Here is a 26,971-nt window from a genome sequence, read left to right as displayed (position 1 = left end):
GGTTAGCATCTGCACATCAGAGACAACATTTGGCCTTTGGGTTTTGGGGATTGGCTTACTTTGCTTAGCATGATATTCTCTAGCTCCATCCATTTACTGGCAAATGCCACAATCTCATTCTTCTTTAAGGCTGAATAACATTCCATTGTGTATGTATACTACATTTTCTTTATCCATTCTTCTGTTGAAGGACACCTAGGTTTGTTCCTTAGTTTAACTATTCTGAGTTGAGCTGTATTTTTGATGAAGAAAAACCTCATTGGTTTTTTGCAGGACAAAGCAGAAGACAAAATTAGTAAATCCCAAACTATATCTGCAGGAAATAGCCAAGTAATAAAGAGTGGAAAGAAGAAGAAATATGTGTAGGGCACAGGCCCATGGTAGGTTGGTATCATGGAACTGTGGTCAGAAAGGAGGGGTGAGAACAGAGAAAACAATATTGAAAAAAGAAAAAAGAAAAAAAAGCTGAGAATTTCCCAAAACTGATTAATGATATTAACCCCCAGGTTCAAGAAGTTCTGTCTTCTCTAAAGATAAGTAAAAACTGCAGCTAAGCCCAACACAGATGGCTGAAAACCAAGATAAAAAATTATTTAAGAAAATCAGAGAAAAAAGACATCATCTTCAAAGAAGCCACCATAAGGATAGAGCTGGGTTCCGACAACCCATGGGGACAGAGGACAGTGGGACGACTGCTGAAGTGCTGGGGTGACAGGACGGCCAGTCTTGAATTCTATCCTGAGCAGAAATAAAGGCAGATACATTTGTTTTCAGACAGACTCTGAGTGAGTTAATTGCTAACTCAGCTGTGTAGACGAATGGAAATCACCCTTGCCTGGAGTGAGGAGGCAAGAGGAGTGGGCAGCCCACAGGGTCAGCGTGGAGAGGACGCAGCAAGAAGACACCCCGCAGAAGACACAGGGCGTGGGGTGGAACTAGGTTCTGCAGGGCCACCTGCGAGGTCAAGGACGCTGTGGGGAGAGAAATCCGAGGAAATGCAGGACGTGAAAGATCACCTCAATAAAGAGATGGAGGTTCTGAAAAAAACACCCCAGAAGAAATTCTCAGAATGAAGGAATCAATAAACCGGATTAAAAATTCATCGGAAAGCATCACCAACAGATGGAAGACAGAGTTTCAGGCAATGAAGACAAAATATATGATCCTGAAAATAAAGTTGACCATGAAGAAAAGATGTCAAGAGACCACGAACCGAACTTCCAAGAATATGGAGGGCCATGCAGCTTCTGGAAGGTGGAGCCAACAGACTCCAGAGCCAAGCACACGAGCTGCGACCGTCACCAACCAGGAGAGCAGCACAAAAAGGTGCTACTAACTCTCTAAAGAAGAGCCAGAGAGAGCCAGAGAAATGTTGACCGATCTCTTAGAAAGCAGTACAGGGAGAATAAAGGAAGAAAAGCATACAATATACAAAAGATGGTGGACTTCACTCACTACTGCCTTAAATGTAAGTGAATCCGCTCTAATTAAAAGGGAGATTGTCAGGCCTGATCCCCCAAACCAGGCCCACCCTATGGGTTTCCACAAGATGCACTTAGATATGAAGACAGGAAGGTTGAAAGCGAACAATGAAAGATGTTTCACGCCAACAAAATAGCAGTGGGAGGCTTACATTAGCATCAGACAAGCAGACTTCAAGGTAAGGAGTAAAAAGGAGAGGTAGAGAAAAGTCCACAGTGTTTGCTCAACATAAACTATAGGCATCTAATAACACAGTTCCAAAATACATACAGCAAAACTAACCTAACTAAAAGGAGTAACGTACAGTCCACAGTCACACTGGCAATGTCTAGGCCAAAGGCGAACCTCTGCCGGGCAGGAACCTGGGTGAATGCTCGGACTGCAGGGACTCTGCCCTTCCCTACACCAGGAGACAGGTTCTTGCAAACTCTGGTCACATTTGTCACTAGGCTGCCCCCAGGGTGTCAGCTGGCTGCCAGTCAAACACTATCACGCAGACTGGCAGAAACACAGGGAAGAGATGAAAAACACGTGGTGTTCACAGTACTCTCCTTTTAATGCAATTTAAGCCTCCTACAGCCTCAGAAAAGAAACCCAGGTTTATTTAAAAACAACAGGTGCCTGTGAAATAAATCACAAGGACAATACCCAGCACCTGACATTAGTCCCCCTGCCAAAAGCCAGTTCCCCACGTCTGAAGATGCTGTCATCAGTGCTGTAACATCTCTGGCTCTTAATATTTCCTGTTAAAAAATACATTCTGAGGCTGTGATGCTGATGGGTGAGCAAGGCCCCCTGAGAGAGCCCTGCTGGAGCCTGAATCCAGTCTCAGTGTCACCGCTTCCTCCTGCAGCTTCTTGGCCTTTGGGAAGACGAAGAGGAGAGGGGAAGTGAGACGGGCGCCCGCCCCGCCAGGCAGCCCCGCAGAGGCGGGCTTTGCCTCCACACCATGGTGTAGCCTGCCCCCGGGGCTCCCGTGCTGTCCCTCTGTGCAAGGACACCAATAGCAAGGGCTACTCATCTTGGGGTCCCCAGCAGGCCCCACCCAGCGTCCTGTAGAATGAGTGGGTGAACAGAGGGCCCCTCCAAAGCTGGTACACCCAGGCCCCTTGCTGGAGAACTGCTGACTTGCACTGCCCTGGAGGCAGCCCCACAGCCACAGACCCAGAGCAGGCCAGCCTGCAACCCAGCCCGCCGTGGTCAGCGACACCCCTGCTCCCAACCCAGGCTCCCAGCTCAGCCTGCAGGCCAGAGCAAGGCCCAACAGGAGGAGGCCCCGGCTCACTGCAGCAGGGTCACCTGCAGTGCCCCACCTCCCCACCCTGAGGAAGGCAGTCCTGAGTCCTCCCTTTGGCCTCCCTGGGCATGACTGGACCTGCACCTGCAGCCCTCCCCCTGCAGCTGCGACACAGTCGTGGGTTTGATGGTCATCCAGGGGGACGTCATGGGGCCTAGGGAGGCGCTGTTGCCTGCTGGCCCTGTGAGTGCGCACTGGCCACTGTGCTCCAGCAGGCCTTCGTCTCCCTGTGGACGTGGCCATGGCCTCCTGTGGGGTCGCACCTTTTCTGCATGCCATTCAGTCTCCCAAACTGGGCAGCTCTTGACACTCCTCTCCTCCTGGCCAAATCCTGTCCCCAGAGAGACCTTGGCACATGGGCTGGCCCCCAGCATTGCGTGGTGGTCCCCAGAGAGGCTGAGCCCCAGATCTCACATCTGAGTGCAGCGAGCCCGAGAGGCCTGAGCTGGCCGTGTCCTCCCTGACCTCAGGACTCTTACTCCCTCCACCTGCTCTAGACCGGGACACGAGATTTCCCCCACTCCTCTTGCTTGTTTCAGTTCCGGGGGGGGCGGGTTCTTCAGCTCGTCCACTGATTCAAATCTTTTAAAATTTTTGCCACACCTTTGCTCCGCCTCCAAGAGGTCTCCCTGGGAGTTTGGGGGAGAGCTGCTGGGGAGCACCCTGCTGTGCTCCGTGGTGCAGTGTCTTCTGTATTGCTGGAGGGTCTGGAAAGCTGGACTGAAATCTCTATTGTCTTCCCGGCTCACTGTCCCCTGGTCTGCAAGGCCTCTCCTTCACACGGGTCACTCAGAAGGCCTGCAGCCTCATCCTGGCCAGCTGAGAGGTCAGGAGGGTGAGAAAGCTGCTGGCATGTCCCAGACCGGCTGGCACTCGTCCCGTCTCGGGATTCACAGAGGCAGCCCATGGCCTGTGACGCCAGGTTGTTCCATTCTCTAGAGCGGAACCCAGCAGCCTTCTGGAGGCCTGTGGAGCCGGTAAATGGGCTGGATCTCACTTGAGCCCAGGCCTCCAGCTTTCAGCCCCACTGTTCCTAGTTTGTGTTCCTGTGTGTTTTGGGTTCTGTGAAACAAATCATCTTGGATGCTGTTGGCATTTGTTTCTGTAGGCCCTTAACACTGCATCTGCAGGTGGCTTTTATTTTGCAAAACCACATGGCCTTGACTGTGTTAGGATTCAGGCTCAGCTGCTAGGCCCAAGGCCCAGCTCCCAGGACTGGAGAGTAGACACTCCTACAGCCTGCGACTCTGTATCCCCAATCAGGCTTTCACTGGGGCCCATGATGGCTGCCCAGCTCCTGCACTCATGCTTGCATTCTGCATAGCGGAAGGGAAGGCCAAGGCTCAGGGAGAGTGAACACAGCTGTCTCACCCTGCTGGCCAGAGGAGTGACGTGTGGGAGAAGGAGGGAATGGGCCTTTTGTGAGGTGCCTGTGCCCAGCTAAAGCTTAGGGTTCTATCAGGGCAGAGGGCAGGGCAGCCTCCTCTCCTGGCACCTGGTCTGACCTGAGGAAACCTGCAAGGGCCAACTCTGTGGGCTGCTTCCTTTCAACGTTTCCTTCTGTCACCTGAAGATGGAGACAGGGCCCACAGATGGGCTTTGGGGACGGGGAGCAGGGACTTCCTGTCTGGACAGTGCGGTGGCAGCCTAGCACTAGCCTGGCGTAGAGGGGGGCTCAGGACACTGTCAGGCTTGGGGGCCCCCGGAGACCAGGCTGGGCCCGTGGTGAGCAAGGTGGGGACAGGCGCCAGGTGCTCACTGGGAGGGCTGCAGTTTCCTTGGGCCACACAGGCAGAAAGGGGCCTCCCTGTCGCTGTGCCACGCCCGCAGGCCACTAGCTCAGCACTGGGCAGCTGCCCCGGCAGCGCTGGGTGGGACAAGGTTAAAAGTCAGAGCATCTGGAGGGGCTTGGGGGCAGGTCTGCTCAGGAGGCTGCCAAGAAGCGCCTGGACCCTGTGAGCATCAGGCTTTCTCTTACAGACGCTGGGCACATGATCACCAGCAAGCCCCCTTGGCTGCAGTGCCCCCCAAGGCCAGCCCTAGGCCAGAGCCTCACAGGCACCCCACAGGTGTGTGGAGTGGACAGTTGCCATCCAGGGCTGTGGCTGCTGCTGGCAGACGCCCCCTGCTGCACCCTCAGGTCCAGCACACCCAGGCCCACCGTGCGGTGGACGACCAATGGCGATTCTGGAACACCCCCCGTTTCTGAAAGGGCACGTCACCCCATCATGCTGGGGGCCCGTGCTCAGCAGACCCAGTGTGCGCACTCACAGAGTCCAGGTCCTGGGTGGCAGTCCTCGGCTCCGGCAGTGGCGCTATGCCTCTGGAGCTGCAGCGCGCCCGCCCTGGCCGCTCCTGATGCTTCACTAGCTCCTCCAGGCTGGCACCGCCACTGGAACACAGGCCACCGCAGAGCTTGGCCTGGGCACGGAGTCCTGGCACTCCCTCCACCCAGACAGCTTCCTTACTTCTCCTGGCCATGTGTGGTCCCTGGCTCCCTGTCCCCTCCTGCAGGGACTGTCCCTGCCTGGGCCCCCCAGCTCCAAAGCCATAGGACAGTCCTCTGTTGCACACCACCACACCACGTGAGCACACATAGGAGAGCAGCACGTCTTGTTTTGCTGGATCTTTAAACAGAGCCGTGGGAAGTCCTACCAAGCAGGGGCTTTAAAAAGACCTCTTTCTCTTAGCACCGAACGCAGAGCCTTGAGGCTCCCATTCCTGATGGTCAGTACAAGGATCTGAGATGGCAGAAGAGGCCCAGGGCCTGTTGCTGACTGTGGGCCTCCTGTCCCCTGGCCTCAGCCCCTTGCTCTGCAACACCATGCTGTCCCTAAGCTGTCCCAAGGGTGCAGCCTGAGGTTCCCACTCTCCCCTCTCCCTGGTTGGCCCCACATGTCCCCATATCTCCTCTGCTTTCCTGAGCTCCAGATGGTGGCCCAGATGACCTGGCCCCTGGAGAGAGATGCCTGGCCAACACATAGCCGGACTCAGATCCTACAATTGCTCGGTGGCCTCCCACTGTGGCCTCCTGACCCAGCTGTTCCTTCCTGGGGTCGCTGCTCCTCCGCCTGAATTAGCACCGGCCTCCCAGCCCCACGGCCATCAGTCTCCTGCAGCTGAGGCCCAAGGGTCAGCCCAAGAAGCCAGGGCTGCGGAGCGAGTTAGAGCTTAGGCCTGTACGGAGTGGGGCGAACAGGGCGACAGCGAGGCAGTAGTCTCCGCAGAGGGCCTGGAGCCTCAGTCCTGGGGTGGCTGGGCTGTGACTGCCTGCAGGAGGTCCCTGGGAGCGGCAGCACGATGGTCCGCTGCCCCCCCCCCCCCCCCCCCCGTGGGCTGAGCCACAGCCTCAGCTGAGGAGCAGGCAGCCCAGAGGGCCAAGGACAGCTGCTGTCACCAACCTGATCTCACTTGTGTGTGATGTCCTCTCTTTGCTGAGTCTCCTTCTTCCAGATGGACTGGGTGGGGCTTTCCCACTGTCCACCAGATCCATGGCGAATGGGTACTTGGGTGCCATCTAGGGAAACGCAACAAGACGCTCTCAGGCACCTGAGAAGACGCTGCTCCTGGCACCTGGCCTGCTGTCCAAAGGGGGTGTTGTTTACACGTGGCCACCATCCTGGCCTTGGGTGGGCTCACCCCACCGTGGATGTGGGTTTGGACAGCTTTTGGAGGTTTCCTGGACGGCCCAGAGAAAGGTGTGGCGTGAGGGACCCAGGGTGGCCCCTGAGCCTGCCGAGGCTGGCCCCCGTCGCCCTGAGACCCTGTCACCTGAGAGAACACGATGCCCGCTGTCCAGCCGAGCACGTGGACCAACGGGCCTGCCTGACTGGGAGGCTGTCCTCACTGCACTGGGGAGCACTGGGCTAGGCCCAAACACACCCACAGCCCCGCTGTCCAGGGGCTTTCAGGGGCAGTCCCCAGTCCAGGGCTGCTTTGCTGATCAGACCGACTTCTGATTTTACTGGACTTGGGAGATGGCAGGGAAGCAGAATGTGGAGAGGGGCACAGTGACCAGTCAGGGGTGGCCCAGCTAGGGCAGAGACCAACAGGCTGTCTGTAAACCAAGAGACCAGCTGGACTCAGGGAAACGACTCTTGTGTATGGCCACAAAGGTCCAGCACCGCCACTGGACCACGCTCCCTCTTCCTGACACACCACTCAGACTTCAGGTCACCTGGGCTTTCTCACCCTTCTCTGGTCAGTAGGAAAACGCCCGACTCCCTGTCCACTGCCCTGGCCCACCCCTCCTCCCACACGCCACCCCTGGAAGCTGGCTGGACTCCTGGCGGGTGCCGGCCGCTCCCCACTCCCACCAGCAGGCACACTGGGCCACACTGGCTTCCCGAGACTCCACACCTCCAGTCCTGCTCCGCTCCCTGCCCGCCGTCTATGCCCTCACCTCTGCTTCTCTCGGCTGCATGGCCCACCAGGGCCCAGCTTCCTCTTGGCTTCTGTGACCTGCGCTGTGCTGGTCCCTGCCCACATCCTGCACCGCAACCGCCAGCTCACTGCCAGGACCATGGGACGGTGTCTCTACACAGGGGTCCCAAGCTGCTCCTGTAGCGTCAGCACCGGAGCTGGAGGCTTGGGGGCCTCCATACTCAGGAGTGCAACCTGGACACCAGGGGTGGACACACCAAGGGCGCTGCTCACTATGGCCTCCAGTGGAGCCTGATGGGGGACCTCTGGGTCTGCGTGTGCAGGAGCGTGTGTGCCTGCAGGCACGAGTGTGTCTGCTGTGGTGTGTCTGTGCGGGTGCCAGGACTGGAGGGCTGACGGAGCAGTGGGTAGTGAGGGTGAGGATGGGAGGTGAACTTCCTGCCAGGGGCTCCCCAGCTGCAGTCTGGCAGGACCGACTGAGGTCTGTCCTCCCGTCTGAGTGGACTGCCAGAGCCAGGACCCTGTCTGTCTGCGTGGAGCCCCAGAGGAGCACGGTGTGCACACAGCAGCCTGGGCCTTGGGCTGGGGACCGCACAGGCCACTGGCTAGGAGTGTCTCACGGCTGCCTCCAACAGACAGATGTCAGAGCTCCATTCAGGAGGCTCTTTTTCCTTCCGAAGTCAGAAATCTAATTTTTTAAAATATTAAAAGCATTTGGAAGAAAGCCCACCCAGGCACATTCCACGAACATGGAAGCGTATTTACAAAGTATCCGATTCTCTGAGGAAGACCTGAGTCGGGAAGATCTGCGTGGGAGACTCGGGACCAAGGTGCGGGCCTGCCAGTGGCCGCCAAGGCCCCTTCACACGGGAGTGTGGAGGGCACTGGTGCTGAAGGCAGCCACCTTGAAAGACAGAAACGAAGGCTCTGGGCAGAGCCAGGATCCAGGAGCACCTGCCCGCTGCCGCTGCCTGTCACGCCTGCACAGGCTGACACCTAGGACGAGCACGTGGGCACTCCCGCTGACTGCCCAGGGTCCAGGGAGCAGCTGCAGGCCATGTGCAGGGTCCTGGCGCCCTCTCGCGTCCTCCGGCCGACTGCAGGCGCAGGCACAGGCGGGGAGGCTGTCTTGGCCCTGCTGCACAGACCTCCGGGTGCGGCCAGCTCCTGGTCACAGGCAGCAGGGCCGGGCTTACTCAGGCAGACTCGCCTCTGGAAACGGCTCATGACCCGACTGCTTTTACTGCGGCATGATGGACTCCTGGACATTTTCAAAAATACTTGTTCTTAACTTGAAGAGAGATTTTCTAGGCCGGGCTTTCTGGTAATCCCAGTAACTCGGGAGGCTGAGGCAAAGGGACTATAAGTTCAAGGCCAGCCTTAGTAACTTAGAACCTCTCTCAAAATTTAAAAAATTCAAAAGGACTGGGTATCAGCTCAGTGGAGAGCACGTGCCTAGGTGCAGTCCCCAGCACAACAATTAACTGTTTCACTCCCTCAAGATGTTGGCAGCTGCTGTACAGTGCTGGCAGCCCCTCCCTGAGCCCCCACCCTGTCCTGCCGCAGACCCTGGATGGCTGGCCTGAGCGGCACTCAGTCTCCTGAGCAGCTGTTTCTGTGTGCGCACGTGTGGCTGTGGGGACCTCCACCCACTCTTCTCTTGGAGTCTCTGATTGTTAAATATCTTCACATAGTAGATACCAACACCTTGCCACAAATGTTGTCATCTCTGGACTTGATTATAGTATTCGAGGCCATACAAAACATTTTTCCAGTATCTGGGTGGGCACAGGTCTGGGAGGGGCACAATGCCCACATGCTGAGGTTCAGGATTTGTGGGAAAGCCAGTAGTGACAGCCACCTGCCCCAGGCCTGCTGCTTCCCTGCACGCTATGCCCCTGACCTGCTGTGCCACCACCGTCTCACTTGTCTCTGTGCTGCTGCAGCAGGAGATGGGGACACAGCACGTGTCCTGGCTCCTGCTGTCTGAATCAGTCTATCGCTGATGAGATTCTATAGAATCCACTTTTCCCTTCTTCAAGATCAAAGCATGCAAACTCAGGCCTGGGAAGGGCCCTGGAAGTGTGGATTCCTCCTCCACTACCAGCCACACTCTAATATGATCTGTGTATGTTCTGCAATCGTGTTGGTTTAACTTATAGCCATTTTGGTGGGTTTTTTTGTGGAGGGTATACTGGGGGCTGAACCCAGGGGCACTCTACCACTAAGCTACATCCTGCTCCTTTCATTTTTTATTTTGAGACGGGGTCTTGTTAGGTTGCTCAGGATGAGCTTGAACTTGGGATCCTCCTGCCTCAGCCTCCTGAGTCATCAGGATGACAGGTATGTGCCACTACACCTGGCTCACCTTGTTTTCAAGATATCTTCAAGTCAGTAGATAATAGATCTAACTCAACGTTTTTGACACTATGCTGATAACCCATAGTTTGGATGTAACAATTTCTTTAGTCATATCTACCTACTGACATTTAAGTTATTTTCAATTTTTTTCTATAATCAAGCTCTGAAAGCATTCTTAAGGGTGTCTCATTGCGTGTGTGTTTCCTAGAAGCAATGTCGTACATATTTAAAATTTTAATATGTTAGGAAATAAAGAACATGAGAGTCTATCCACAACATTCAGTGTGTGGAAATGGGCACGAATGCTGAGCAGGACAGACAGCCACACAGTGACAGCTGCAGTGGCCTCAGCACTCTGCCACAATAAAGGGAGATGTGGGGTTTCAGGGTTGGGACACCTCTGAGCCGCCAGGAAGATAGTGCTTCACGGGCATCTTGAAGCCAAGCTGCTGATTCTGCTCCTGAGAAAGATCTCTAGGGTAGGACATGCCTCTGACGTGAAGCAACAGGTTCTGTTGGAAGGGAGGACCAAAGCATCCTGAACGGCAGGCAGTCCCACTATGTGGCCACCTCTCCACCTAGAGTGTGAGCAGGCCAGGCTTGGAGTTGGCAGAGCTGTCATGGTGTGCCAGGCCAGGTGCAGGCAGCCCATACCATCAGGCAGGACCCAGGACCCCAACCACAGCAGGGCCCCAAAGGCCCTACTGTGGTCAGTGGTGCTGACCCACTGACATTCCAGCAGGGTAAAGGGTGAGCAGAAGTCAACCACAGAGATTCCCAGGGTCATTAGCAGCAGGCCAGATGCTGCAGACAAGCTCTGCCAGCTGCAGCCACAGCCACAGGTAAGTGCAAGGCTCCAGGTCTCCTGGAGGTGAGGCTGGGTCAGCTACAGAGGGGAGGACCTTGAGACCACAGGGAGAAACAGACACCACCTTGACCAGGTCAATCACCACCAGTGCTGCACCCAGGAAGACACAGGTCACTCCTGAGGTCCTGCCCCAAATGGAAAACCTGGGGCTCCCTGTGAGAAGTGCCAGGTAAGTCCTGGCCAAGGTGCCTGCACAGTAACTGATCAGCACTACAGAGGCGACGAGGTCACAAAGGACACAGGAAGACTGACCACCGCCCTCTCCTGGAGGTCCCTGGGGATGTGAGGACAGTGAGCCACGGGACACCTGAGCAGAACAGGGCCACCCATCGGTGGAGAAGCTGGTGAGACGTGGTCTTTGTCTGGGCCCTGGCGCTGCACCTGCGTGGACATCAGTCCCCAGCCCTGCTCTGAGGTCACACGGGATGTCAACACCAGCTGGGTGAGGAGCGTGTGAGACTCTGGTGCTGCTTTGCAACCTTCCTGTGAGTCCGAAACCAGTGTGATATGAAATCAAGATGCCGGCCGCGCAGCACTGCAGCTGCTGCTGGGGTGCAGGCGAAGGCCTCGGGGACCTCCCGGGGTGGTGCTGGGCACCACAGAGGCACCTGGCTTCTCAGGATCATGCAACGAACAGCTCTTCAAGAAGTGACAAGAGACCTGGGTGGCCCTGTGGAGCAGCACACCTGCGGTCAGCTCACAGCAGAGCACCAGACGAGGCCAGGAGGAGAGGCCGGCTCCCAGCACCCTCCTGTCACCTGCACCTCAAGTGGTTTGGGGATATGGGAACGGGAGCTACACCCACAGCACCTTATGCCACCCAACCTGAGAGCTGGCAACCCCAGGGCCAAGGACAAGGTCACCGAGGCCACCGCTTCCCGGCCTCTGACCAGAGATGAGAGTAAGGGTCCCAGGAAGACACCTGAAAACACGTGGAACCTGGTGGTGTTTTATTTTCATTTTTCCCCTTTTCCTCTTAACTCCTATCTCCCTTCCCTCTGCAAGCACCTGATCCACTGGACAGATCTTACAGGGCAGCAGCTAAGAGGGGGTCCCAGAGGCCAGGCCAGAGGATGCCCAGCTCCACCCGCAGTCTCGCTCCCCAGCTGTGCAGGACCACGTGCAGCCCCACCTGCCCTGCAGGGCTGGCCCAGCGGAGGTGCCCTGCCCGCCCTGCCCACCACGCTGTGCCTACCATGCTCCTCTGCAGGGGCAGCAGCTGACTGAGTGTCTCCTGCCTCTTCCTCATCACCTGGGCCTGCTCCCTCCACTCCTGCAGGGCTCTCTTTTCTCTGGAGAAAACACGTTGTGGTATCAATGTCACAAGCCACGGGTAGCTTCAAGCAGTGTTCACAAAGAATTCTGTCTTTTTAGCTGCATACAGACAGCCTTCTCTTCCTGTCTGCCTGTCCCCAAGGGGAAGCACAGGGGCCCATGGGCCCTCCAGGAAGGGCCCAGCCAGAGCCACAGGATCTGCAAGCAGCCTTCAGGCCTTGCCTGTGAAGGTTCCAAAGACCACCCACTCACAAGCAGACTTCCCACTAGGTGGCTTTCTCTAGAACCTGAGTGCCTCCAGTCTTCCCCGCCTCGGGCAGAGTGCTTACTTCCTGGGGCAGGGCCATGCCCAGGGGCTGTGAGCTCTCAGGGAGGCCCATGCAGAGTCTGCAGCTGGGCTTTGGCTCCTTAAGGAGTGCAGAATTTCTAAGTTGTCCCCTGTGGCTGGGGACGGGATGGGGCCTCTGAAAGCCCTCTCCCAGCCGAAGGCTGATCCACCCTGAAGCCTCCTCTGTAGCCCCAAGGTGCACCTTCCTGTCTGAACCAACTCCTGGTCTGTTGGCAGTTCCTGGTTGGCTCTCCTCCACCTCATGCCCCAGACTGGCCTCTCGTCTCCTCCTGACCCTCTGCCCCACCACAGTGGCCCTGGGGCATCAAGCCAGGCCTTCTACCCTCGGGGCGCAGGTCTTCGGGTTCTTGGCACCTCCTCCTGGGTGAGGATAGGCTCTGCCGTCTGCCTAGATGGACCTTGGACCAGCCCCGTGTGCTGGCAATACCCCACCTCCTCCCATCTCCTACAAGAGACTCCAGGCAGTGTCTGTGCCTCTCAGTCACACAGTACAGGAGGGACCTGTTTGCCCCTTGGGAAACAAGGGGGTGACCTCCCTACATGGATGGCATGCTGGAGCCTGACCACACGCTGGCCTCTGGGATCTGCTCAGCAAGGAGGCCCGCAGGTCTTGGGCTCCAGGCATCAAAGACCTGACTTGCTTTCTGCCTTCAAGGTGTTTTTTTTCCTAGAAAAGCGTGAGTTGCTCCTGGAGAAGAGCCAGGTGCAGGGGTCTGGGTGCCAGGTGGGGCCTGCCGACCACCGCAGAAGCTGGGCGCCCCTTGGCTGCAGACAGAAACGCATCCCGGTGGGCAGCTTCAGCAGGCTTTGGTGGGGAGGGAGCAGGAACCCAGGGGCAGTGCAGGCACCTGGGCTTGCCTTGGCCAGGTCACCCCAAGGCCCACAGGCACACCAGGGATGGAGTAACCAGCCTGGGGAGAGGCTGGAGAGGCCAGGGAGATAGAAAGTCTGCCCTTTCTCTCCCTGTCTCCCCAAGCACCTGCTGGGTGCCCTCACTGGTGAACCTGAGCCCAAGGCAAGGAGCTCAGGGGCTGCGGACACAGTCCATGCCAGCCAGTCTCCTGGGTCCTGAAGCAGGGTGCTACTGGGTGGTCAGCAGCACTGGTAGGCAGAGCAGGGCAGAAACTGAGGACAGGGCCTGGTGGTCTGCCAACAGCAAGCCAGCCACCATGAGCCAGGGGCATGAGACGAGAGTAAACTCATCCATATGTGTCTAAATGCCCTTCCTCAGAAAAGGATGTTGGGTCAGTGATGGACAGGGGAGGAGGAAGGGACCAAGAAAGAGTAAGGAATTAGGGAGATGCCCGAAGGCAGGCAGTGTGGTGAGAAGGCAAGCAGGGGACTGTGCCAAGAAGGGCCACAGGGACCACACGTGCCCACGCCTGTGCCAGCCCGATGAGGAGGCAGCGAGGAGCTGTGAAGCCAGAGCCAGGCACTTCAGGGAGCTGCAGCCACGGGAGCGGGCGGCACAGCCTGGCCAGGGAGGAGGAAGCAGGCCAGGCCTCCTCGGCTGCCGCCCTCAGTCCTGCGCAGTCCACACACCCGGCGGCAGTCGGGGGACCTCACCCGCACCGCAGACACACCTTTTCCGCTGCTCCACCAGAGCCTGCTTCTCCCGGAGGTCCCTGAGGGCCAGGACCCGACTCTCCTCCAGCCTTCTCACTCGAGCCACTGTCTGGCACAGGGACGACTGGTACGGCAACGAGAGGTCGGGCAACATGCTCTTGAAGGAGGCAGTCTTCCTCCTGAAACACAAGGTGCACTTCACTGCACGTTCCGCACCCACAGACAGCACTGCGAGCAGGCCTCAAAGTCCAAGAGCGGGGCCTGCCAATCAGCTGCCTCGGGAGACATGATAGTACCAACCGTGGTCACCAGAGCCCCAGCAGGGACCTGTGCTCATCTTCGCAGTTACCAGGATGATGGACTGCAGTGGGACACTGTGCCCCACTGACCACCACTGAATGCCAGCTACTGAGGCAGAAGTCACGGGAAAAGACATCCCCAGATCACCCTAAGAAGTGGCTGCAGCGTCAGCATGTGACTGAGTCAAGGCACAGGCTTGGGCGGCCTCAGCCCCACACTGCCAAGAAGAGCTTGTGACTTACTTGGACATTCCTAACAGTAGGGGAAGGAGGGAGGGAGCAGCGGGCTACACTCCTGTCCCCAGGGACGGAGAACACCTTAAGAGCTTGGGCCTCCTAGGCCTTGCTGTGGCTGGAAACCCACTGCACACTGCCAAGGTCACTGTCTGTCAGAGTGCTCAGGTCCCTACACTTTACAATGTTCGACCTCCAGGATAGAGAAGGATTAGTGGCCCCATCGTTAGCCCCCTCCCACGCAGCCCACACCTCTCCACCTGTCCTCACGCCACCCAGCTCCTGCGCATGTGGCCCAGCACCCCTACAGGTGCACTGCTCATCTGCTCCTGGGGTGGCTCTGGAGGGCCACAGATATCTGTCACGTTCCCATCTCTAAGATCCAGTCATGTCCCCTTGGATGCGATGAGATGCTCTGGGGGACACGTCATCTAGGTTCAGTTGTTATTCTGACACATTTTTCCTCTATACATGTATCCAAATGTGCACACAGACATACACATGTCCACACACACCACCAGTGTCTGGTCTATCTCCTCTGTGACCTCACATATCCATACGTGCACACAGGTGCGCACACAACACCACCTGTGATTGATCTTCTCCCTGAGACCTCACATATCCATATGTGCACGCAGGTGTGTACACACACATACCACCTGTGATTTGGTGTTCTCCCTGTGACCTCACATATCCATACATGCACACAGGTGTGCACACACACACCACCTGTGTCTGGTCTATCTCCTCTCTGACCTTACATATCCATACGTGCACACAGGTGTGCATACACACACCACCTGTGATTCGTCTATCTCCTCTGTGACCTCACATATCCATACATGCACACAGGTGCACACACACACACACACACACCGCCTGTGATTGGTCTTCTCCCTGAGACCTCACATATCCATATGTGCACGCAGGTGTGTACACACACATACCACCTGTGATTTGGTGTTCTCCCTGTGACCTCACATATCCATACATGCACACAGGTGCACACACACACACACACCACCTGTGATTGGTCTATCTCCTCTGTGACCTCACATATCCATACATGCACACAGGTGTGCACACACACACCACCTGTGTCTGGTCTATCTCCTCTCTGACCTTACATATCCATACGTGCACACAGGTGTGCATACACACACCACCTGTGATTCGTCTATCTCCTCTGTGACCTCACATATCCATACATGCACACAGGTGCACACACACTCCACCTGTGATTGGTCTTCTCCCTGTGACCTCACATATCCATATGTGCACGCAGGTGTGTACACACACACACCACCTGTGATTTGGTGTTCTCCCTGTGACCTCACATATCCATACATGCACACAGGTGCACACACACCATCTGTGATTGGTCTTCTCCCTGTGACCTCACATATCCATACATGCACACAGGTGCACACACACACACACTCCACCTGTGATTCGTCTATCTCCTCTGTGACCTCACATATCCATACATGCACACAGGTGCACACACACACACACTCCACCTGTGATTCGTCTATCTCCTCTGTGACCTCACATATCCATACATGCACACAGGTGCACACACACACACACACACACCACCTGTGATTCGTCTATCTCCTCTGTGACCTCACATATCCATACATGCACACAGGTGCACACACACACACACCACCTGTGATTGGTCTTCTCCCTGTGACCTCACATATCCATACATGCACACAGGTGCACACACACACACACCACCTGTGATTGATCTATCTCCTCTGTGACCTCACATATCCATACATGCACACAGGTACACACACACACACACCACCTGTGATTCGTCTATCTCCTCTGTGAACTCACATATCCATACTTGCACACAGGTGCACACACACACACACACCACCTGTGATTGATCTTCTCCCTGTGACCTCACATATCCATATGTGCACACAGGTACACACACACACACACCACCTGTGATTGATCTTCTCCCTTGTGACCTCACATATCCATACATGCACACAGGTGCACACACACACCACCTGTGATTGGTCTTCTCCCTGTGACCTCACATATCCATACATGCACACAGGTGCACACACACACCACCTGTGATTGGTCTTCTCCCTGTGACCTCACATATCCATACATGCACACAGGTGCACACACACACACACTCCACCTGTGATTGGTCTATCTCCTCTGTGAACTCACATATCCATACATGCACACAGGTGCACACACACACACCATCTGTGATTGGTCTTCTCCCTGTGACCTCACATATCCATACATGCACACAGGTGCGCACACACTCACACCACCTGTGATTGGTCTATCTTCTCTGTGACCTCACATATCTATACATGCACACAGGTGCGCACACACACACACCACCTGTGATTGATCTATCTCCTCTGTGACCTCACATATCCATACATGCACACAGGTACACACACACACACACCACCTGTGATTCGTCTATCTCCTCTGTGACCTCACATATCTATACATGCACACAGGTGCGCACACACACACACCACCTGTGATTGGTCTTCTCCCTGTGACCTCACATATCCATACATGCACACAGGTACACACACACACACACCATCTGTGATTGGTCTTCTCCCTGTGACCTCACATATCTATACATGCACACAGGTGCGCACACACACACACCACCTGTGATTGGTCTTCTCCCTGTGACCTCACATATCCATACATGCACACAGGTGCACACACACACACACCACCTGTGATTGGTCTTCTCCCTGTGACCTCACATATCCATACATGCACACAGGTGCACACACACACACACCACCTGTGATTGATCTATCTCCTCTGTGACCTCACATATCCATACATGCACACAGGTACACACACACACACACCACCTGTGATTCGTCTATCTCCTCTGTGAACTCACATATCTATACATGCACACAGGTGCACACACACACACACACACACCGCCTGTGATTGGTCTTCTCCCTTGTGACCTCACATATCTATACATGCACACAGGTGCACACACACACACACCACCTGTGATTGATCTTCTCCCTGTGACCTCACATATCCATATGTGCACACAGGTACACACACACACCCACCACCTGTGATTCGTCTATCTCCTCTGTGAACTCACATATCTATACATGCACACAGGTGCACACACACACACACCACCTGTGATTGGTCTTCTCCCTGTGATCTCACATATCCATACATGCACACAGGTGCACACACACACACTCCACCTGTGATTGGTCTTCTCCCTGTGACCTCACATATCCATACATGCACACAGGTGCACACACACACACTCCACCTGTGATTGGTCTTCTCCCTGTGACCTCAATATCCATACATGCACACAGGTGCACACACACACACACACCACCTGTGATTGGTCTTCTCCCGGTGACCTCACATATCCATACATGCACACAGGTGCACACACACACACACCACCTGTGATTGGTCTTCTCCCTGTGACCTCACATATCCATACATGCACACAGGTACACACACACACACACTCCACCTGTGATTGGTCTATCTCCTCTGTGAACTCACATATCCATACATGCACACAGGTGCACACACACACACCATCTGTGATTGGTCTTCTCCCTGTGACCTCACATATCCATACATGCACACAGGTGCACACACACACACACACCACCTGTGATTGATCTTCTCCCTTGTGACCTCACATATCTATACATGCACACAGGTGCGCACACACACACACCACCTGTGATTGATCTTCTCCCTGTGACCTCACATATCCATACATGCACACAGGTGCACACACACACACACACCACCTGTGATTGGTCTTCTCCCTTGTGACCTCACATATCCATACATGCACACAGGTGCACACACACACACACCACCTGTGATTCGTCTATCTCCTCTGTGAACTCACATATCCATACTTGCACACAGGTGCACACACACACACACACCACCTGTGATTGATCTTCTCCCTTGTGACCTCACATATCTATACATGCACACAGGTGCACACACACACACACCACCTGTGATTGATCTTCTCCCTGTGACCTCACATATCCATACATGCACACAGGTGCACACACACACACACCACCTGTGATTGGTCTATCTCCTCTGTGACCTCACATATCCATACATGCACACAGGTGCACACACACACACACACCACCTGTGATTGGTCTTCTCCCTGTGACCTCACATATCCATACATGCACACAGGTGCACACACATACACACCACCTGTGATTGGTCTATCTCCTCTGTGACCTCACATATCCATACATGCACACAGGTGCACACACACACACACACCACCTGTGATTGATCTTCTCCCTGTGACCTCACATATCCATACATGCACACAGGTGCACACACACACACACCACCTGTGATTGGTCTATATCCTCTGTGACCTCACATATCCATACATGCACACAGGTACACACACACACACACCACCTGTGATTGGTCTTCTCCCTGTGACCTCACATATCCATACATGCACACAGGTGCACACACACACACACCACCTGTGATTAGTCTATCTCCTCTGTGATCTCACATATCCATACATGCACACAGGTGCACACACACACACACACCACCTGTGATTGGTCTTCTCCCTGTGACCTCACATATCCATACATGCACACAGGTGCACACACACACACACACCACCTGTGATTGGTCTTCTCCCTGTGACCTCACATATCCATACATGCACACAGGTGCACACACACACACACTCCACCTGTGATTGGTCTTCTCCCTGTGACCTCACATATCCATACATGCACACAGGTGCACACACACACACACCACCTGTGATTCGTCTATCTCCTCTGTGAACTCACATATCCATACATGCACACAGGTGCACACACACACACACACCACCTGTGATTGATCTTCTCCCTGTGACCTCACATATCCATACATGCACACAGGTGCACACACACACACACCACCTGTGATTGGTCTATCTCCTCTGTGACCTCACATATCCATACATGCACACAGGTACACACACACACACACCACCTGTGATTGGTCTTCTCCCTGTGACCTCACATATCCATACATGCACACAGGTGCACACACACACACACCACCTGTGATTAGTCTATCTCCTCTGTGATCTCACATATCCATACATGCACACAGGTGCACACACACACACACACCACCTGTGATTGGTCTTCTCCCTGTGACCTCACATATCCATACATGCACACAGGTGCACACACACACACACACACACCACCTGTGATTGGTCTTCTCCCTGTGACCTCACATATCCATACATGCACACAGGTGCACACACACACACACTCCACCTGTGATTGGTCTTCTCCCTGTGACCTCACATATCCATACATGCACACAGGTGCACACACATACACACCACCTGTGATTGGTCTATCTCCTCTGTGACCTCACATATCCATACATGCACACAGGTGCACACACACACACACACCACCTGTGATTGATCTTCTCCCTGTGACCTCACATATCCATACATGCACACAGGTGCACACACACACACACCACCTGTGATTGGTCTTCTCCCTGTGACCTCACATATCCATACATGCACACAGGTGCACACACACACACACCACCTGTGATTGGTCTATCTCCTCTGTGACCTCACATATCCATACATGCACACAGGTACACACACACACACACCACCTGTGATTGGTCTTCTCCCTGTGACCTCACATATCCATACATGCACACAGGTGCACACACACACACACCACCTGTGATTAGTCTATCTCCTCTGTGATCTCACATATCCATACATGCACACAGGTGCACACACACACACACACACCACCTGTGATTGGTCTTCTCCCTGTGACCTCACATATCCATACATGCACACAGGTGCACACACACACACACACCACCTGTGATTGGTCTTCTCCCTGTGACCTCACATATCCATACATGCACACAGGTGCACACACACACACACTCCACCTGTGATTGGTCTTCTCCCTGTGACCTCACATATCCATACATGCACACAGGTGCACACACACACACACTCCACCTGTGATTGGTCTTCTCCCTGTGACCTCACATATCCATACAAGCACACAGGTGCACACACACACACACCACCTGTGATTGATCTATCTCCTCTGTGACCTCACATATCCATACATGCACACAGGTGCACACACACACACCATCTGTGATTGGTCTTCTCCCTGTGACCTCACATATCCATACATGCACACAGGTACACACACACACACACTCCACCTGTGATTCGTCTATCTCCTCTGTGACCTCACATATCCATACATGCACACAGGTACACACACACACACCACCTGTGATTGATCTATCTCCTCTGTGACCTCACATATCCATACATGCACACAGGTACACACACACACACTCCACCTGTGATTGGTCTTCTCCCTGTGACCTCACATATCCATACATGCACACAGGTGCACACACACACACTCCACCTGTGATTGGTCTTCTCCCTGTGACCTCACATATCCATACATGCACACAGGTACACACACACACACCACCTGTGATTGGTCTTCTCCCTGTGACCTCACATATCCATACATGCACACAGGTGCACACACACACACTCCACCTGTGATTGGTCTTCTCCCTGTGACCTCACATATCCATACATGCACACAGGTGCACACACACACACTCCACCTGTGATTGGTCTTCTCCCTGTGACCTCACATATCCATACATGCACACAGGTACACACACACACACTCCACCTGTGATTGGTCTTCTCCCTGTGACCTCACATATCCATACATGCACACAGGTGCACACACACACACTCCACCTGTGATTGGTCTTCTCCCTGTGACCTCACATATCCATGCATGCACACAGGTGCACACACACACACTCCACCTGTGATTGGTCTTCTCCCTGTGACCTCACATATCCATACATGCACACAGGTGCACACACACACACTCCACCTGTGATTGGTCTATCTCCTCTGTGACCTCACATATCCATACATGCACACAGGTGCACACACACACACTCCACCTGTGATTGGTCTTCTCCCTGTGACCTCACATATCCATACATGCACACAGGTGCACACAAACACACTCCACCTGTGATTGGTCTTGTCCCTGTGACCTCACATATCCATACATGCACACAGGTGCACACACACACACTCCACCTGTGATTGGTCTTCTCCCTGTGACCTCACATATCCATACATGCACACAGGTGCACACACACACACCACCTGTGATTGGTCTTCTCCTCTGTGACCTCACATATCCATACATGCACACAGGTGCACACACACACACCACCTGTGATTGGTCTATCTCCTCTGTGACCTCACATATCCATACATGCACACAGGTGCACACACACTCACACCACCTGTGATTGATCTATCTCCTCTGTGACCTCACATATCCATACATGCACACAGGTACACACACACACACACCACCTGTGATTCGTCTATCTCCTCTGTGACCTCACATATCCATACATGCACACAGGTACACACACACACACACCACCTGTGATTGGTCTTCTCCCTGTGACCTCACATATCCATACATGCACACAGGTGCACACACACACACACACCACCTGTGATTGGTCTTCTCCCTGTGACCTCACATATCCATACATGCACACAGGTGCGCACACACACACACCACCTGTGATTGGTCTTCTCCCTGTGACCTCACATATCCATACATGCACACAGGTACCCACACACACACACCACCTGTGATTGGTCTTCTCCCTGTGACCTCACATATCTATACATGCACACAGGTGCGCACACACACACACCACCTGTGATTGGTCTTCTCCCTGTGACCTCACATATCCATACATGCACACAGGTGCACACACACACACACCACCTGTAATTGATCTTCTCCCTGTGACCTCACATATCCATACATGCACACAGGTGCACACACACACACACCACCTGTGATTGATCTATCTCCTCTGTGACCTCACATATCCATACATGCACACAGGTGCACACACACACACCATCTGTGATTGGTCTTCTCCCTGTGACCTCACATATCCATACATGCACACAGGTGCACACACACACACACCACCTGTGATTGGTCTTCTCCCTGTGACCTCACATATCCATACATGCACACAGGTGCACACACACACACACCACCTGTGATTCGTCTATCTCCTCTGTGACCTCACATATCCATACATGCACACAGGTGCACACACACACACACTCCACCTGTGATTGATCTTCTCCCTGTGACCTCACATATCCATACATGCACACAGGTGCACACACACACACACCACCTGTGATTCGTCTATCTCCTCTGTGACCTCACATATCCATACATGCACACAGGTGCACACACACACACACCACCTGTGATTCGTCTATCTCCTCTGTGACCTCACATATCCATACATGCACACAGGTGCACACACACACACACTCCACCTGTGATTGATCTTCTCCCTGTGACCTCACATATCCATACATGCACACAGGTGCACACACACACACACCACCTGTGATTCGTCTATCTCATCTGTGACCTCACATATCCATACATGCACACAGGTGCACACACACACACACTCCACCTGTGATTGGTCTTCTCCCTGTGACCTCACATATCCATACATGCACACAGGTACACACACACACACTCCACCTGTGATTGATCTTCTCCCTTGTGACCTCACATATCTATACATGCACACAGGTGCACACACACACACACCACCTGTGATTGGTCATCTCCCTGTGACCTCACATATCCATACATGCACACAGGTACACACACACACACACTCCACCTGTGATTGGTCTATCTCCTCTGTGAACTCACATATCCATACATGCACACAGGTGCACACACACACACCATCTGTGATTGGTCTTCTCCCTGTGACCTCACATATCCATACATGCACACAGGTGCACACACACACACACACCACCTGTGATTGATCTTCTCCCTTGTGACCTCACATATCTATACATGCACACAGGTGCGCACACACACACACCACCTGTGATTGATCTTCTCCCTGTGACCTCACATATCCATACATGCACACAGGTGCACACACACACACACACCACCTGTGATTGGTCTTCTCCCTTGTGACCTCACATATCCATACATGCACACAGGTGCACACACACACACACCACCTGTGATTCGTCTATCTCCTCTGTGAACTCACATATCCATACTTGCACACAGGTGCACACACACACACACACCACCTGTGATTGATCTTCTCCCTTGTGACCTCACATATCTATACATGCACACAGGTGCACACACACACACACCACATGTGATTGATCTTCTCCGTGTGACCTCACATATCCATACACGCACACAGGTGCACACACACACACACCACCTGTGATTGGTCTATCTCCTCTGTGACCTCACATATCCATACATGCACACAGGTGCACACACACACACACACCACCTGTGATTGGTCTTCTCCCTGTGACCTCACATATCCATACATGCACACAGGTGCACACACACACACACACCACCTGTGATTGGTCTTCTCCCTGTGACCTCACATATCCATACATGCACACAGGTGCACACACACACTCCACCTGTGATTAGTCTATCTCCTCTGTGATCTCACATATCCATACATGCACACAGGTGCACACACACACACACACCACCTGTGATTGGTCTTCTCCCTGTGACCTCACATATCCATACATGCACACAGGTGCACACACACACACACACCACCTGTGATTGGTCTTCTCCCTGTGACCTCACATATCCATACATGCACACAGGTGCACACACACACACACCACCTGTGATTCGTCTATCTCCTCTGTGACCTCACATATCCATACATGCACACAGGTGCACACACACACACACTCCACCTGTGATTGGTCTTCTCCCTGTGACCTCACATATCCATACATGCACACAGGTGCACACACACACACATACCGCCTGTGATTGGTCTTCTCCCTGTGACCTCACATATCCATACATGCACACAGGTGCACACACACACACACTCCACCTGTGATTGGTCTTCTCCCTGTGACCTCACATATCCATACATGCACACAGGTGCACACACACACACACTCCACCTGTGATTGGTCTTCTCCCTGTGACCTCACATATCCATACAAGCACACAGGTGCACACACACACACACCACCTGTGATTGGTCTATCTCCTCTGTGACCTCACATATCCATACATGCACACAGGTGCACACACACACACACACTCCACCTGTGATTGGTCTATCTCCTCTGTGACCTCACATATCCATACATGCACACAGGTGCACACACACACACACCACCTGTGATTCGTCTATCTCCTCTGTGACCTCACATATCCATACATGCACACAGGTGCACACACACACACACTCCACCTGTGATTGATCTTCTCCCTGTGACCTCACATATCCATACATGCACACAGGTGCACACACACACACACCACCTGTGATTCGTCTATCTCCTCTGTGACCTCACATATCCATACATGCACACAGGTGCACACACACACACACTCCACCTGTGATTGGTCTTCTCCCTGTGACCTCACATATCCATACATGCACACAGGTGCACACACACACACACTCCACCTGTGATTGGTCTTCTCCCTGTGACCTCACATATCCATACAAGCACACAGGTGCACACACACACACACCACCTGTGATTCGTCTATCTCCTCTGTGACCTCACATATCCATACATGCACACAGGTGCACACACACACACACACCACCTGTGATTGGTCTTCTCCCTGTGACCTCACATATCCATACATGCACACAGGTGCACACACACACACTCCACCTGTGATTGGTCTTCTCCCTGTGACCTCAATATCCATACATGCACACAGGTGCACACACACACACACACCACCTGTGATTGGTCTTCTCCCGGTGACCTCACATATCCATACATGCACACAGGTGCACACACACACACACCACCTGTGATTGGTCTTCTCCCTGTGACCTCACATATCCATACATGCACACAGGTGCACACACACACACACACCACCTGTGATTGGTCTTCTCCCTGTGACCTCACATATCCATACATGCACACAGGTACACACACACACACTCCACCTGTGATTGGTCTTCTCCCTGTGACCTCACATATCCATACATGCACACAGGTGCACACACACACACTCCACCTGTGATTGGTCTTCTCCCTGTGACCTCAATATCCATACATGCACACAGGTGCACACACACACACACTCCACCTGTGATTGGTCTATCTCCTCTGTGACCTCACATATCCATACATGCACACAGGTGCGCACACACACACACCACCTGTGATTGGTCTATCTCCTCTGTGACCTCACATATCCATACATGCACACAGGTGCACACACACACACACACTCCACCTGTGATTGATCTTCTCCCTTGTGACCTCACATATCCATTCATGAACACAGGTGTGCGCACACACTCCACCTGTGATTAGTCTATCTCCTCTGTGACCTCACATATCCATACATGCACACAGGTGCACACACACACACACCACCTGTGATTGGTCTTCTCCCTTGTGACCTCACATATCCATTCATGCACACAGGTGCACACACACACACACCACCTGTGATTTGTCTATCTCCTCTGTGAACTCACATATCCATACATGCACACAGGTGCACACACACACACCACCTGTGATTGGTCTTCTCCCTGTGACCTCACATATCCATACATGCACACAGGTATGCACACACACACACACCACCTGTGATTGGTCTTCTCCCTGTGACCTCACATATCCATACATGCACACAGGTACACACACACACACACACCACCTGTGATTGGTCTTCTCCCTGTGACCTCACATATCCATACATGCACACAGGTGCACACACACACACACACCACCTGTGATTGGTCTATCTCCTCTGTGACCTCACATATCTATACATGCACACAGGTATGCACACACACTCCACCTGTGATTGGTCTTCTCCCTGTGACCTCACATATCCATACATGCACACAGGTGCACACACACACACACACCACCTGTGATTGGTCTTCTCCCTTGTGACCTCACATATCCATACATGCACACAGGTGCACACACACACACACCACCTGTGATTGGTCTTCTCCCTGTGACCTCACATATCCATACATGCACACAGGTGCACACACACACACACCACCTGTGATTGGTCTTCTCCCTTGTGACCTCACATATCCATACATGCACACAGGTGCACACACACAACACCACCTGTGATTGGTCTTCTCCCTGTGACCTCACATATCTATACATGCACACAGGTGCGCACACACACACACACCACCTGTGATTGGTCTTCTCCCTTGTGACCTCACATATCCATACATGCACACAGGTGCACACACACACACACCACCTGTGATTGGTCTTCTCCCTGTGACCTCACATATCCATACATGCACACAGGTGCACACACACAACACCACCTGTGATTGGTCTTCTCCCTTGTGACCTCACATATCCATACATGCACACAGGTGCACACACACACACACCACCTGTGATTGGTCTTCTCCCTGTGACCTCACATATCCATACATGCACACAGGTGCGCACACACACACACACCACCTGTGATTGGTCTTCTCCCTTGTGACCTCACATATCCATACATGCACACAGGTGCACACACACAACACCACCTGTGATTGGTCTTCTCCCTGTGACCTCACATATCCATACATGCACACAGGTATGC

General features: G+C 53.7%; 1 protein-coding gene across 1 annotated transcript in view; it reads right to left on the bottom strand.

Annotated features, from left to right (window-relative positions):
• Positions 1-2,062: 2,062 nt before the first annotated feature.
• Positions 2,063-26,971, bottom strand: part of Lrrc27 (leucine rich repeat containing 27) — a 40,554-nt gene continuing 15,645 nt past the window's right edge. Inside the window, exons 7-11 of the mRNA XM_077105430.1 lie at positions 13,599-13,760; positions 11,587-11,683; positions 6,181-6,296; positions 5,051-5,171; positions 2,063-2,344 (exon numbers count right to left, since the gene is read on the bottom strand). Coding sequence (XP_076961545.1) covers positions 2,216-2,344; positions 5,051-5,171; positions 6,181-6,296; positions 11,587-11,683; positions 13,599-13,760 — 625 coding nt within the window. The 3' untranslated portion in view covers positions 2,063-2,215. The remainder of the gene's footprint in view (positions 2,345-5,050; positions 5,172-6,180; positions 6,297-11,586; positions 11,684-13,598; positions 13,761-26,971) is intronic.

Source organism: Callospermophilus lateralis, chromosome 15, assembly GCF_048772815.1.
Source record: "Callospermophilus lateralis isolate mCalLat2 chromosome 15, mCalLat2.hap1, whole genome shotgun sequence".
Lineage (NCBI taxonomy): Eukaryota > Metazoa > Chordata > Mammalia > Rodentia > Sciuridae > Callospermophilus > Callospermophilus lateralis.
This window is presented reverse-complemented; position numbering and strand designations above follow the sequence as displayed.